Raw genomic sequence first — 15,593 nt, 5'->3', positions numbered from 1 at the left:
ACTTCCCAGGATCAGTGCTGTGGTGCTGGGTAGTGCGGCCCTGTCTGTCTGTGGTTGTCCTGCCTGAAGGACTCAACCTGGAGGAGCTATGCCTCTTATTCACTCACTCTTGACAGTCTTACCCCAGTCACTTTAAATAGTTTTTCTGTTTTTCACAAGTCACATCTGTGCTAGACAGGTGGGACTGGGTCTCTGCGGGCTCCCCCAGGAGGCTAGTTGCCATGGCACCTCGGTGGCACCCTGTGGGTCATCCTAGATCCTGCGGTGTGGAACGTTTCCCGTCTGCAACGTTGTTCTTAGGTGGATTTCTGGGCCCGACCCAGCCTCTCGATTGATTCGGTGGCGTCGTCAGCCTCCACGCTGCAGGCACAGCAATTACAGGACACTGTCTGTCATTGTGCGTGCGAAGTCAATTCAGTTTCATGTCTCTGGAGGCACACACGCCTGCAACTTTTTGGGCTAGGTTTGGGGCCACTCACTTATTGCAACAAGTAACTCATGAATATGCAAATTGGTTGGGTATCTCCTCACTCATATTCTGGTCTTCCAGACACTTATTACTTACACAGCCACTCCCAACCCAGGGCTCTAATTTCATGACTAGGGGAAAATCCAGCACTACGGGGAGGCAGGTTGGACCTGATTTTGGTCATTTCATGCCCCATCGTATCCCCAGCGCATTTAATAAAGGGATGCCAGCCAACTACAATCCTGCCCAATTGAAAAGGCTTCTCTCATTTCCTTTAAAAGAAGTACAATAGTTTTGTATGGAGACATCTCCATATACAGAAGAGGACACAGCGATCCATGCGTGGTAGGAGCATTGTCAATGAGCTTTGCCATTATTGCAACAGATAACAATATTAAATACAGTATGAGCTGGTGATAATTCTGGGCGACACCGTAGACCTCAAAGGTCGACCAGTGAGATTAAAAAAAATACAATAATGATGGTGATTATAATTAATTATCAATTAGTTGGCTAAAAATTGTGTGTCAATGGTTAGATATGGGCTGAGCAGTCACTAAATTGTCACATGCACCAGGCAGATGTCAAAGGAGAAACCATCATTGTGTCAGTACACCCATCTTGGCAAAGACTGGTCTGCCAAAGCTCTGCCAGCGAGCTTTGCGCTTGCGCGGAAATCCAGATGTACCACATTTTGAACTCTCAGCAGTGTACACTGTACAGTATATGAAAATAGGGGCCTATATGTGAATTCTAATGGAAGATAAGTCCCAGCAGGCATATTATTCACTCCTGTGTGGGTTACATTCGATTAAAAAAAAAATACTATGAATACATTTATGCAACTACACTATATACACTGACTGCATTGCAATACCGAGCCTTTTAAAGAAATGAAACTGAATATTTATGAATCTAAAATGTGCATGGTTCACGAGGCAATTTGATTTTCCAATCTTGATAGTAATTTCATATGATAACAAAAGGGCCAAAAATGGATAAAGATATAAAACAATACGTATTGCTTCAAACCATTTTATAAATTATTATGGACAATACACTTGTGAAATAAAAAACTGAGATCAGAAAGACCTTGTTACAAATATATATGTACTCCATACAGAAATTTTTATGTACTCTTTTTTTTTTTTTTGCATATAATTGCACAATGAGTGCGTTAACTTGTAAATGCTATTTAGCACTTTTTATGGTGAATGGTTTCCAAAGGAGGACTCCAAAAAAGAACAATAACACCCCCTCCTGTAGACTTTTGCAAGTTGCATTTATGTATTTATTCATTTGTGGCGCTTATCCTCATTTGGGTTACCAGTGACCTAGAGGTTATCTAAGATGACGCTGTTCACCAGTGCAGTGCATATTTTATTTATGTACAGACACAACCATTCACACTTACATTGACATCTTTGAACAATTTAAAGCCTATTAAACTAGCATCCATGTTTTTAGAATGCAGAACCTAACGGCCGAAAACCAGCAACTTATTCTCAAGTATGTAAGTCTGACTCTCACTCCTGTGACCTCTATTGTCAAGTTGCATGCATTTAAAAGTCACCATGCCTCAGTTTCACAGTCACAGCAGCGAGGAAGAAGACCCTTGACTGTGGAGGAATGTAGCTCATTGTGACAAAATTCAATCTGTTAAAGGTTAAATGAGATTTTTAAAATGAAGTTAAATCTTGTAAAATACTTGGATTGCATTGCCCAACGTTCCTTCCTTCGTTGTAAAACTGTCATTCTTCAGTGAATCTTATCATATTTTCGATCTTCAGTGAGACTGAGCAGAACAAAATCATAATACCAGAATACTGTTGTGTATTTGAGTATTTTTGATGACAACAATGGGCCTTGACCCAGCAAGCAAAACTAATATTGTTGGAATTCTTAACCAAGCATGATTGTTTAGTTTATAATTCCATCCAAACAACTAAACACCACCCTCATGACTTTCTTGTCGATGGGCGTGGTGGATCAAGACCAAAAAACACACACAGACTTATTATCCTTCTCTTTTTGTTCCAGCGTGAGCTGTCTAAATATGTTGCGGTTCTCAGTTAATATCATGTACGGTTCGGTACTTTGCAGTTACACAGGATGTCCTACCCATTACAAAAAGTTTGAAGGTGATTGTGTTCTGGTCGGCTGCAGATGTACCACAGAGCAAAAGACGTAGCTTGTGGAAAATCAACAGTTGTAAGTTGCCTCAAGAATTAGGTTTATGGCAAATATGTGGATTTACGCACACTACAATCTATAAGTTGTTTGTTCGGGGTACGATAATCACCAATATTACTGGATTGTGTCATTTTTCTCTCAACACTATATTTTGTCTTTCCATTCATGGATATTTGTACACATTGAATAGCATAAGTAAAAGATTCATGCCTATTTTGGTACACGTGAGTTTTTTACGACTTGGTCAATATGAAACATGTTTGGCATTATAACTTTTTTGAAATGGCAGCAATAAAAGATTATTTCTTAGACTGCATTTACACTATAACTCCCCGTCCTATGTTGAAGTATGCCGTTTTGATTAAAAACAATGTAAACATGTCACTTCACTTTCATTTGTATGTTCCCAAAATTGTCTCATAAGGACTTTTTTCTGGGCATTTCCTGAAAAAGCAAAACACATCTGTCACCTTGAACCTCAAGAAGAAGAATCATCTTCATTATCAAAAAATATGTGTTCTGCTTTTGCCCATCCTAGTGATGACTACAAAAAACATGATTAGTTGCACACAATAGAGCAGAATGTAGCTTTGCACTCGGTGAACAAGTCAGGGCAGTGTTCTTAAACTGGGGGCCAGCGGGCCATTTGTGGCCCCCAAGATGATATTTTGTGTTAAATGATAGTGCGGCCTCAAAGTTTTATATGAATGGCACTTTTACACTGGTGTGTGTGGAGCTGATGAACCTACCTATCACGGCGGGGTTGTGGCTCTTGGGGGCATGACATTTTCCACTGAGTAAAAGATACAGTGGTGTTCCCATGGAGAGTTTTATAAGTAGTTTTGCACACAAGTTGTTTACACCAGCTTCCTTGCTTATCTTATTTTGTCTTAAAGAATATAAAAGATGTTTTTTTTTAATTTTTTCATTTAAATTCCTTGCATGTGCGCTGAGGCTGCAGCAGCCTCCTGCGGCCCTGAGGTGAACTGAGTTTGAGACCAATGATTCAGGGTAATGGTGTCTTGCTCAAGAGCAACGCAGCTAAGGGTTTGACTGATGTTGGGGTCGGAGCTTTTAGTCTCGTATTTTTTTTTCTCAATTTCTTCTCCCATTTAATCACTGTAAGGGGTAGCCACGCAGTGGCATTCGGGGGCATCAAACAGAAAAATGTTTGCTGTTTTTTACTAAATGTTAAAAAGGATTGCCAACAATGCAGAAATTTTAAAATAAACTACGACGGTCAGCCAAAAAATAAATGTGCCCAATTTAATTCAACCGCCTAACAATTTTAATTCTTGAGACATTTTCACGGCTTGTAGTTTATATACTCATTTGAAGGCTTGTCCTTTATGTGTTAGCTATTTAGGACATGTCATCATTGTTGGATTCCCTTTAAAAAGCAGAGAGTTGTGATTGCATTTCTTGCACTGGAAAGGGAACCACCACTCAACAGTTTCAAAAGTTTGTAAAATGTGTATGGAGAGAATGCAATAGGGGACAACAGTCAAAAAGTTGGTGTCCTGGATTACAGGTCAACAACAAGAGCCGGCTTTCAGCGACTGCCACTCAAAGCAAAGTTGATGGGCTCTTTTTCATCATATATCCTCAACACCAAATTTTGGACTGTGCTGAAGCCTATTGCAGCTCCCCCATACAATTTAAAGTGGTGGCAAGAAATGAGACGCTGCTGTGCTTTTGACGATCATTCCACAATGACATCCAAAACGTCAGATAGGAAGAGGGCAGGCTTAAACTCATATATGAAGACAATTGTAGTGGTTAGCACGTCTGCCTCACAGTCAAAAGGTCCTGGGTTCGAATCTTGGTTCCAGCCCTTCTGTGTAGCTCTTGTATATTCTCCCCATGCTTGTGCTCAGGGTACTTAGGCTAATTCAGGCTTCCTGTGTTCTCCCCTGACTTGGGTTTACAAAAACATGCATATTCAGTGAACTGAAATTTTTCAATTGTCCAAAGGTGTGAATGTGAGTCTGAATTGCTGTTTTCGCATGGGCACTGTGAGTGGCTGGCGACCAGTCTACAGTTTAGCACACTTCTCGGTCAAAGTCAGCCAGGATGATCTCTTGCTCACTTTTTTTTTGAGGAAACTGGAAACGACCCTCATTTGCAGTATTTTTTGGAGTATAAGTCGCATTTTTTTTCATAGTTTGGCCGGTGGTGTGACTTATTTTCCACAGAGACTTAAATGTGAACTTATTAACACATTATTACATCCATTCATTCATTTTTCGAGTCGTTTATCAGTTATTTTCACACTGACAACCGTGAGAGGGCGCTCTAGGCCCATGTATCTGTACCTACCACTTCTGAAAATTCAGCATTTCAACATTAGCTGTAACTTATAACAACAGAGAAGGACTGAACAAAAATATCATTAAAGAGAAAGTCATATTCTGCAGATTATTTTAAATAACATTGTTATGATGTTGCTAACCAATGATGACAAAAGTACTTCTTACCATGAATGTGACTTCTGGTGCTTCATACGTCCTTAGATTATGCTTCATGTAGGCGTTGAGACTTCCGTCCGTTTATCGTGAACGTAATTCAATTTGATTTGGCATCATGATGGTGCCTTGGTGAATGCTTCTTTCAACAAAGGCATGTCTTTTATTCATTTAATTATCTTCTTTTTATGCGAAGTTGGCAAAATATTTATTGGCAGCATCGAGGACAAATGCTTTGGCATACTCCCCATCTGTGAATGCAAACACACAGAAGGACCCTCCCTCTCCAGAAAGGCTATCCATTCTTGTTGAAAACTTTGGTAATCATATTTTATTTCTTTGAGCGACCTTTGTCAAAAGCGTTTCCATAATTACGCAGTTGTTCCTACACGATCGGCGTTCGACCCGAAGCCTGTGGACTACGGCGACTTCACCAGGACAAACTGTCTCTGCGTCATTTGCTTTGATGCCGCCCCAAACTATGGCAATTCCACTAGGGCAAACCTTCTCTGGGTCATTTGCATTGCCCGTATGACAGAAATCACATGTACAGTATGTCGTTATGAGGGCTCCCTGAAACATTATGCAACCACCAAAAGAGCCAGGTATGGCTCGTGAGCTGCTGTGGGACCAGTAGATGACGGATGGAGAGCACAGCTTCCGGGTGAATCCGCCATGTAAATTTCCGGGAAGTCAATGGATGGCTCAATAAAGTATCCTGTCGGGATTCAGAAAGGCTGGAATAGGCTAGTTGTAACTGCAAAGATGATGAGTCTGACGTAAGCGCGTAGGAGAGGAAGCGACATGTTGTCTACCTCTGGAGTTGGCGGGCTTGTTTAGAAGTGATACCAAGGATGAAGATTTCATTGGATTTTTGTTACCGGATATTTGGAGTGACACAGATGGTTTTGGTAAACTTCTTAATATGTTATTTATGCTACAATTATCGGAATAACTCTTAATATGTTAAGTTAACACACCATGCACGTTCTCATTTGTGTCATTTAACATAAGCATATACCATTCAGCCTGTTGTTGTCATGGTCCTGCCGGTCCAGCCCTGGCTGTGCGGGTTCCCGCACGGCCGCACTGATTGGGAGGCGCACACCTGCGCCTCATGCTGGCTGATTGGCCGCCGGTGTATATAGGACCATGGGGACGGACGACTGGTCCAGCGCTAGATCGTTGTGGTTCATGCCCCGTTCCAGCACTCCCGTATCTCTGATCGTTTTCCCGTGTGTACCGACCTCCGCCTGTTCTCCGAACGCCCCCATAAGCCTGACTCCTTTGATATTCCTGCCTGCCTTGATCGATCTCCCATGTACCGACTCCTGCCTGCCCGCGGACCTGCCCTCCAAGCCCAACGTCCTGACTACTGCTGCTGCACCTGACTGCCTCCCCGTTCCCCGACCTTGGAATAATAAATGTTTCTCCCGAATTACCTCTGCGTTTCCCGACTCCTGCATTTGGGTCCTACCTGCGTTTCGATGGGTCGGGACAGAACGATCTGGCCAAAACAGGACCCAGCAGGAAAGACCCGACGTCGCCGGGACCGACGGAAGGTAGACCGACTGCCGGAGGACCAAGCCTGCCCGATCCGGGTAGGCTCCACGATGTCCTCTCCTTCCGTGTCACACACTCCGCCGGCAAGCTATGAATACGTCCCGACCACGATCCGTCCAGCACCTCACATTCTGTTGGACTCTGATTTTTCGGACTACAAGTAGGACCTTGATTCATATGACCGGGTGCCTCACTATGACTCGTATTATTTTCACTATGAATCTCTTCGCCCGATCTTTAATCCCAGTCAGTTTGTTTCACGTCCCCACGTCTCCAGCTCCCGAGTGTCTTCGCGGGGACTTCCGCGTGGCAGCCAGAGGAGACCCGGACCCGCTACCAAGCAAGGCTCATGTCTCTGTCGCAACGGATCCGCTCCCGAGACACGCCCACGTTGCAGTGTCAACGGACTCGTTGCTGGTTTATGCTGATCCGCTGCCGAGCAGAGCTGATGTGGCAATGGAGACCGATCCGCCGCCACCTCACGTTGCTGTCCAGAAGGTGGCAACGTCTCCGCAGCCGCTTCTCGTCCATGTCCAGGAGTACCGGTGGCGACCGGTCCGCGGCCGCTCCACACTCCGGCTTCAACGGCAACTGGCACGCCCACATGTTCCCGTCCAAGAGATGGTGATGGCGCCGCCGCCGCCTCACATTCCCGTACAGGAGGTGGCGATGGCGCCGCCTCACGTTCCTGTCCAGCAGTGCTCGATGTCCTGACTAGTGCTGTTGCACCTGACTGCCTGCCCGATCCCCGTCTTTGGAATAATAAACGTTTTTCCCAAATTACCTCTGCGTTTCCCGTATACTGTTTTTATGGATTTTATGGCTGGTGCGACTTGTACAACAGAGCGACGCATAGTCCGTAAAATACGGGAATCAAATGAATCAAATTTCTTGTGACATTTCAGTTTATTATGTTTCTAATTCATTGTGAGAATGGAAAAAAAAAACTGATGAGTACCCAGTTTTCTGCAGAACACGAGACAGTCCAAAACATAATGTGAAAGTTCATAAGCATGAATCAAGAACACCATTTCGTAAGATGATGTAAAATTATTAGGGCTGTCAAAGTTAAAGAGTTAATGCAAATGATCAACCACAAAACCATCACATTAATTATGAATTAACTCAGATTAATAAAACACTCTTTTGACTGAACATACACCTTTACCTTGATGGCAAATGGACATCTGGAGGTGCAAGGAGGGAGGCACAGGTTGCTATAAGTTCAGTGATCAGGCCAGTATTTAGCCCAGTGCAAAGATGATTGAGGAGACCCCGATTGGTTTGCTCAGCAGCAAATTTTGTTTCAAAGTCACCACGATGAGACTTTCCATAAAACAAAGGTCAAATCACATCTAGTGCAGAAGAGGTTTAAATTACCATCTTAAAGCAAAATATTGTATTATTTGTGGTATATGTTGTACCTGTAATGTGATTCATCGGATTTCAAAAACAAATCGATTGACAGCTCAATCATTTACACTAAGGAACTCGACCCATCATTCAGGTCTTCTCAGCCCGCACATTCATGCTTTCATGCAGGCTTGATCTCCTTCAGTCTTTCCAAAACAGAATGTGCAATGTTGCTCACATGGGAGGGCAGTGGTTTGATGCTCACCTTCAATTCATGATCAAGCAAAGATGTCCATGCAGGAAATTGAATTTGATTCTCTCACAGCTGAAAGGTCACAACAAAAATAAATGATATCTGATACTAACAGTGACAAATGCTGTTTGAACCACTTAAAGTATTTGCTCGGATTGATTTTAGTGCATGTTTCCGAGTCGCACCGAAGAACACAAAAGTAAGCAATGGGGGGGCACTATTTGTGTAATCCGTGGCTCTAATTGCTCAGCTGCTGATCATAAATATAGTCCCAGAGATAAAAGCCTACTCTGTGACCGGCAGTAAACCATTTCTTGTCTCTGGTTCCACCGCTTCCTCCTTTTTAAACATCCCTCAGAAATGAGCTCATACAGTATAATGCATGATTAGTGGTCAGTGACAGCCACAGGCTCTGACCACCATGTTGCGGTACTTCTTCAGGATGACGTTGGAGCTGTCATCAAAGTAGAGCACGGAGATCCCGTGGAGCTGCGTGGGAGCGCAGCAAGGTTTCGGCACTGTTCCCGGGTTGATAAAGTGCACCTGTGTTTGGAAGATGTATAAATCGGGTGACACGGTTTGTCACAGACCATGATGTGGTGCGGTGAAGGTAGCCGTCACCGGGACTGTCAAAGACATACCAGAGTTTGCACGATAGCGTGGTTCGTGGCATTCATGTAGGAGTTGAGCGGGAAGGCGCACTCTCCCTCACAGTAGTACGCTGCGTAGCCCTCTGGTGCAATGATCCAGTCCTGAAAGGAATAAAATCGGCAAATACAGCTACATTTTAAAAATGAATACCTAAAACCTAATATAAATATGAGAATGTATGAAATATTTTAACCAAACAATGGACACCTTACCTGCCATCCCAAATCTCTGAAACTGACATACAGCTCATGTTTCTTACATCCATCCTTAGATATGCCAAGATCTAAAATTTGGAATTTCAAAGTGTGAAGAATGTCTTAGATATCAAGTACTGTATATACAGGTGCATCTCTGTAAATTGGGATTGTGGGGGGGGGGGATATTTTGTTTGTGTTAGCAGTCAGCTAGAATGAATAAATTGTTTAAAAAAATTATTCGATTTTCCACTCCTGTCTTTTTTCTAGAAATATCAGAGAATGATAATAACAACAATAATAATAATAATGTGCAGTACCTTATAATATATATTGAACAAAAACAAACATTTCATGAGGTGACCTCAGAGATCTAAGACCTTTCGTACATTTACACAAAACATTTATCTTAAATATAATTCACAAATTAGTTTAAATGTGTGACAGTGAGCAGTTCTTCTTTGCTGAGATCATCCATCTACCTCACCTGTGGCAGCAGTTTTGTTGTACTGGAGGGTGGTGGTGGTCCAAAGACCAGTTAGTGTCATGATCCTGCCGGTCCAGCCCTGGCTGGCGCGGTCGAGCTGAATGGGAGGCACACACCTGGGCTTCATACTGGCTGATTGGCCCCGGTATATACAGGACCATGGGGACGACTTGTCCGGTGCCAGATCGTTGCGGTTCATGCCCTGTCCCAGCACTCCCGTATCTCTGATCGTATTCCCGTGTGCACCGACCTCTGCCTGTCCTCTGACCAACCCTGTAAGCCTGACTCCTTTTGATAATCCTGCCTGCTTTGATCGATCTCCCGTGTACTGACTCCTGCCTGCCCGCTGACCTGCTCTCTACGCCCGACGCCCTGACTCCCGCTGCTGCACCTGACTGCTTGCCCGATCCCCGACCCTGGAACAATAAACGTTTTTCCCGAATTACCTCTGCGTTTCCCGTGTACTCCTGCGTTTGGGTCCTACCTCCGTTCCGATGGGTCGTGACCGTTAGTATGTGATGTGGTTGCTATTTATCTCACATTTCTCCTTTGCAGGTTGTCAATAAACATCCATCAGGTTGTGGCCTGTAGAATTTTGGCCCACTCCACTTCAGTGGCTAAGGGAAGTTGCTGAATACATCTTGGCAGGAACTGAGACATGCTGTCGCCTACGCCGATCCAGAGCATCCCAAACATGCTCAGTGGTCACTATGTCTTGTGAGTATACTGGCCATGCAAGAACTGGGTTGTTTTCTGATTGCAGGAACTATATGCTGATTCTTGCATGCATTATCATGCTGCAATGGGAGATCATGGTTGTGGATGAATGGCACAACAATGGCCCTCAAGATCAAGATCACAGTGTCTCCATCCATTAAAACTCAATAAAATGCACCTGTGTTCATTGTCCATAAGATACATTTGCCCACAATGCACGATGGGCCACTAAATCTACAACATTATCATCTGCTTGATACAGTGAAAACTGGGATTCATCATTGAAGAAATGGCCCTCAAGATCACAGTGTCTCCATCCATTAAAACTCCCATCAATAAAATGCACCTGTGTTCATTGTACATAAGATACATTTGCCCACAATGCACGATGGGCCACTAAATCTACAACATTATCATCTGCTTGATACAGTGAAAACTGGGATTCATCATTGAAGAAAACACCTCTCCAAACTGCAAGACACTATCGAATGTGAGCTTTTGCCCACTCAAATCGGTTGGTCGGGACAAGGAGCTGCAGTCAGGTCAAATGCACATGAGCTTCCCTGAGACGGTTTCTGAGAGTTTGTGCGGAGACTCTTTGGTTATGCAAATTAATTGTTTCAGTAGCTCTCCATGTGACCGGTGTCAGATGGTCTTGGAGGTGAGGATGCTGGATATGAAGATCCTCAGCTGGTATGATCTCCTGTCATCTGCGGTTGTAGGCCCGGTCAAATCTACTGTCCATTTCCCTGAAATGCTTTTGATGACATCTTATGGTAAAAAAAAAAAAAAAAAAAAAAAAAAAAACTCTGGTCTAGGGCCTTACAGTCAGCATGCCAAATGTATGCTCCCTCAAAACCTTTAACATCTCTGGCTTTATGCTGTGGGATAAAAGTGCACATTTGTATTGTTGGCAGCCTAAGACACACCTCAGAATTAATCATGCTGAGCCATTAGCAATACTTCAGTGCTACTGTTGGACCCTGGGTGGTGCTTTGCACTTTTCACTCTCTTATGACCCCCCCTCTCGTTCCAGAAAATTCTTCGCCTGTACACCTGTCACCAATCAGCCTACATATGACCCTGCCAGATCTCAGAAACTCTTGCAGCCTTTATGGGAGTAACATGGTTCCTCAATCTCCATGTAAGCCCACTCTCTTCCTCGTGTTCTTTTCTGACCTCTGTGGTTCTCCTTGTCCTCGATGTTCCCTCCAATTCTGTTGAACCTATGCCGTCAAGCGAGCCGCCTGCCCTCATCATCACCAGCCGAGTATTCGCTGCCACAACAACCCACCAGTGCACCTCGGACCATCTCCCTTTCCCTTTGTCATTGTCATTAAACTGTTCATTGCAACCTCTCGGCCTCCTCCTGCACTTGGTTTCAGTCTCTATCCGAACATGACATAATCAAGGTCTCGATATGCCAAAATTGTGAGGTGGCTGGATCATCAAGGAGAAGTGCTCACTAACATACTGTAGGTTTAGACAGATTTGCGAATAACATGTGAAAGGAATGTGTACAAAGAATAAATCTTTGATTGAACTCTTGAAAAGTTGGAGCTGTTTTTTTTTTTTTTTACTTTTTTAATTGGACTGCTAAAAAACTTTTCTGACATACTCTTATTTGCTGAGATGTACCTTAAGTTATCTCGGATTTGATCACTATATGCTATAAAGTAATTGACAATGAAAAACAAAATTTGAAAAAGATAATATTTCAAAGGAGTAGGAATATTTATAAGGTACAAAGTAAACATTCTAGCAGGGAATATCATCCATCCATTTTCCAAGCCACTTATCCTCACAAGGGTCAGAGGAGCCTGTCCCAGATAATTTGGGGCCAAAGGCATACTACGCTCTGAACTGGTCACCAGTCAGTCACAGGGAACATATTAACACCACCACTGAGCGGGAATTGATCCCACACTGCCCGTACCAAAGTCAAGCATGTATACCACAACGCCATGAGTGACACTGGAAAGAATGTTACAAGTTAATGACCTAGAATGCCTATACTTTGACTCCATTACTGGATGTTAAACATTTCTGTCATTAAACTACAGCAGGACTTCTTCATAATATTGTGATTTATTTATTCACTGTTTGTGTGGAATTTCAAATTTATTCATGTAATTGTTTGACTTTATTTCTAAATAGATTTCTTTGCTCACCAGCACAGTGACCGACGGGAGCGAGCCATAGCTAGCTTTTTTGATGGTTGCTTATGCCTCACAGAGCCCTCATAACGACATACTGTACATGTGATTTCTGTCATGCAGGCAACGCAAATAACGCAGGGACAGTTTTTCCTAGTGGGGTTGCCGTAGTTAGCTGTGGCAGTCGATGTACGCAGGCGCAGAAAGGTCGAACACAGATTGGGTCGGAACAATTAATTATGGAAATGCTTTTGACAAAGATGAGGAGTACTGAAGTTTTCAACAAGAATTGACAGCCTCAGTGGAGAGAGAGGATTCTGCTGTGTTTAAATTCACAGATGGGGAGTAGGCCAAAGCATTCATACTTGATGTTGCCAATAAACATTTTGATAACTTTGCAAAAAGACAAGGTAATCAAACGAATAAAAGACATGTCTTTGTCGGCAAGATCGCACCATCGTACCTTCATGATGGCAAATCAAATTGAATTACATTCACGGTGAACGGATGGAAGTCTCAACACCTGCATGAAGCTTAAGCTAATGATGTATGAAACAGACTATAAAGCCAGCAAAACCCGGCAGCACCAGAAGTCGCGTTAATGGTAGGAAGTACTTTTGTCATCGGTTGTTAGTAACAGCGTAACAATGTTTTTTTTAAATAATTCAGACTTATTGTACTCTAAATGTGTTGGTCTTAGATAAATGCGCAAATACACCTGTATTTAGTTTTTTTGAATACTGCATGGCTCTTTTGAAATTACATTTTAAAATATTTGGCATTTATGCCTCTCTTAGTCGAAAAGGTTCCCGACCCCTAGTTTAGAGCATGTACCTTTACAGTTCTGAGGACTGGGGTTCAACATATCATGACGCCCCCACCCCCACGGTGTTCGTGGCCAGTTGAGTAAATTGAATGAACCATTCGTGTTCTGGGGTGATCCACAAACTGATTACCTGTGTTCATTGCCACACCTGTGTTGGTTTGCCATACTTACCTGGGTGATCACACAGAGATGAGGTTATGTGGAGCAGAGCAGAGAAGCAGAGTGAGTCTAAATGTTTGACATTTTATTTTGGTCCATTTATATGCATATAAGCATGACATTGATGTGAAATGTTTTTTTTTTTTTTTTTTTTGTTATTCAAATGCAGTTTGGGCTAGGCGCTTGTGGCCTTCATTATGTCATTGAAGAGTTTGCACCCTTGGTAGGCGGAGTGAGGTTGGCTCATTGTCTATTTGTGTGCGTTTTAATTAATTGTTGTTTAATTATATACAAACATGGATGATGATATTGGGAGTTTTATGGTTGAAGTGTGTGTTTTTAGAGAAAACTGAACTTTGTACCTATTAATATTATGTGTTTTTTAGTTTCACGGTGCTTGAAGATGCAATAAAGCTTGCACCGGTTGAACTCTACGCTGTCTCATTGGTGCCAAGGGCTGCTATATACGGTCTGGAGTTCGTATGATCTCCCCATACCTGCGTGGGTTTTCTCCGGGTCCTCCAGTTTCCTCCCACATCCCAAGAGCATGCATCAATTGGAGACTCTAAATTGCCCCTAGACATGATTGTGAGGGCGGTTTTTGTATGTCTCTATGTGCCCTGTGATTGACTGCAACCAGTTCAGAGTGTACCCTGCCTCCTGCCCCAAGTTAGCTGCATAGGCTCGAGCACACCCCAGATAAAAGGGTGAGAATGTTTTCTCTTCAGCATGAACTTTCTATGATAAAAAATGTTAGAAATGGATACCTGCTGCGGCCTCTACTGCCTTTAGTGCATCTTGGACACTCTTCTGTGGTTTTGAGCTGGTGGAATGGCGCCCCCTGTGGCCGTGGGCAGAACGGATGTTGCGAAAGCGAACCTCATTGGATTTGAAGTAGGCAACTAGGAAGGGTTGCTTTTCTCGTGCTCCGCTGCCTGTTAACAGGCCCGAGAGTTGGGGTGTCCGTCTATAACCTGCAGTGGAATAGTGATCAATGGGGGAATATTATTGATTGTGCATCTTTTACACATGGTTGTTGAGCAGTATTACCAGACTAGTAGACACTTTTTATAGCTTGATGACTAACTTTTGAACACTGTTTGTTTTCTATTTGTATATTGAGTTTTCTTTTCTGGTGCAGTACTAGTCCTAGCAATAGCGCCAAGAAGTGGAGATAAATTTCTCATCAGTTTTAACATTCTTGGGCACCAAAGATGAATTTGATTCAAATTCTGATCATTGTCAATCTCATCAAATCCCACCATTGTGCTTTTGAAAGAATTTATCCTGGATTTTTTTTCCCTTGGATTGAGAAAATGTGTTCATTCAGACGGGATTTTGCAGATGACAGTTTTTTTGGACTCTTGATCCAATATAATACGATAATGTAAACGCTCTTAATATGTGGTAAATAATGCATGATGTTGACTGACCATGGTTGTCTTCCAGGACCAGATGCAGGCCAAGGTTGTGCTCTGGGTTGGCCAGCCAAAGATTACTTGTGGCGGTCAGGTCAAAGATGAGCCAGCCCTCCTCTGCAGCCCACACCTCTCGCTGTTCCACCAGCAACAGCTCCACTTCACTTCAGAAAAATAATAGCAATATCATACTTTACCTCACAGACAATGCTGGAACAAAATGGCTTAATGGTGTGTGGTCTCGCTCCAACAACCAATGTGTTTTCTTAAGGGCACAAACAATGGCTTCATTTACATAGGGATTTTTAGACCCTCTAGCAGACGTCTGTCTTTTTTTCCTGACACCTGCTCGTCTGTGCTGATTGGCCTTTATGTAAGGTCCTGCGCATGACAATGGTCTTGCCCTCATCAGTGTCGTCAGCCCAGCTGTCACCGATGAAGGACCCCCTCCCCATCCTCCACCACATCCCCACAACATGCTAAATAAGCAAGTCAAGCACAGTGACTTTAAAATGTGCAGAAACAGCCTTTCATGGTATTAAAAGGAAATACACATCCATCAATTTTCTGAGTTGCTTATCCTCACAAGGGTCGCGAGAGTGCTGGAACCTATCCCAGCCATTTTCAAGCAGGAGGCAGGGAACACCCTGAACTGGCTGCCAGCCAATGGCTAGGCATTCATAAACAAA

The 15,593-nt window shown here is 43.2% G+C and overlaps 1 protein-coding gene across 1 annotated transcript; it reads right to left on the bottom strand.

The window, feature by feature from the left end:
- Nucleotides 1-7,605: 7,605 nt before the first annotated feature.
- Nucleotides 7,606-15,359, bottom strand: LOC133507307 (bone morphogenetic protein 7-like). The gene is made up of 6 exons (XM_061832213.1): nucleotides 15,250-15,359; nucleotides 14,920-15,068; nucleotides 14,254-14,460; nucleotides 9,160-9,230; nucleotides 8,938-9,048; nucleotides 7,606-8,839 (listed from the first exon to the last, which is right to left on the bottom strand). Exons 1-6 carry the CDS (start codon nucleotides 15,357-15,359, stop codon nucleotides 8,690-8,692), a joined length of 798 nt encoding a protein of 265 aa, XP_061688197.1. The 3' UTR covers nucleotides 7,606-8,689.
- Nucleotides 15,360-15,593: the final 234 nt, after the last annotated feature.

The sequence above is a fragment of the Syngnathoides biaculeatus genome, chromosome 10 (assembly GCF_019802595.1).
Source record: "Syngnathoides biaculeatus isolate LvHL_M chromosome 10, ASM1980259v1, whole genome shotgun sequence".
Taxonomy (NCBI): Eukaryota; Metazoa; Chordata; class Actinopteri; order Syngnathiformes; family Syngnathidae; genus Syngnathoides; species Syngnathoides biaculeatus.
The sequence above is the reverse complement of the archived record's forward strand: the minus strand, read 5'-3'. Positions and strand labels throughout refer to the sequence as shown.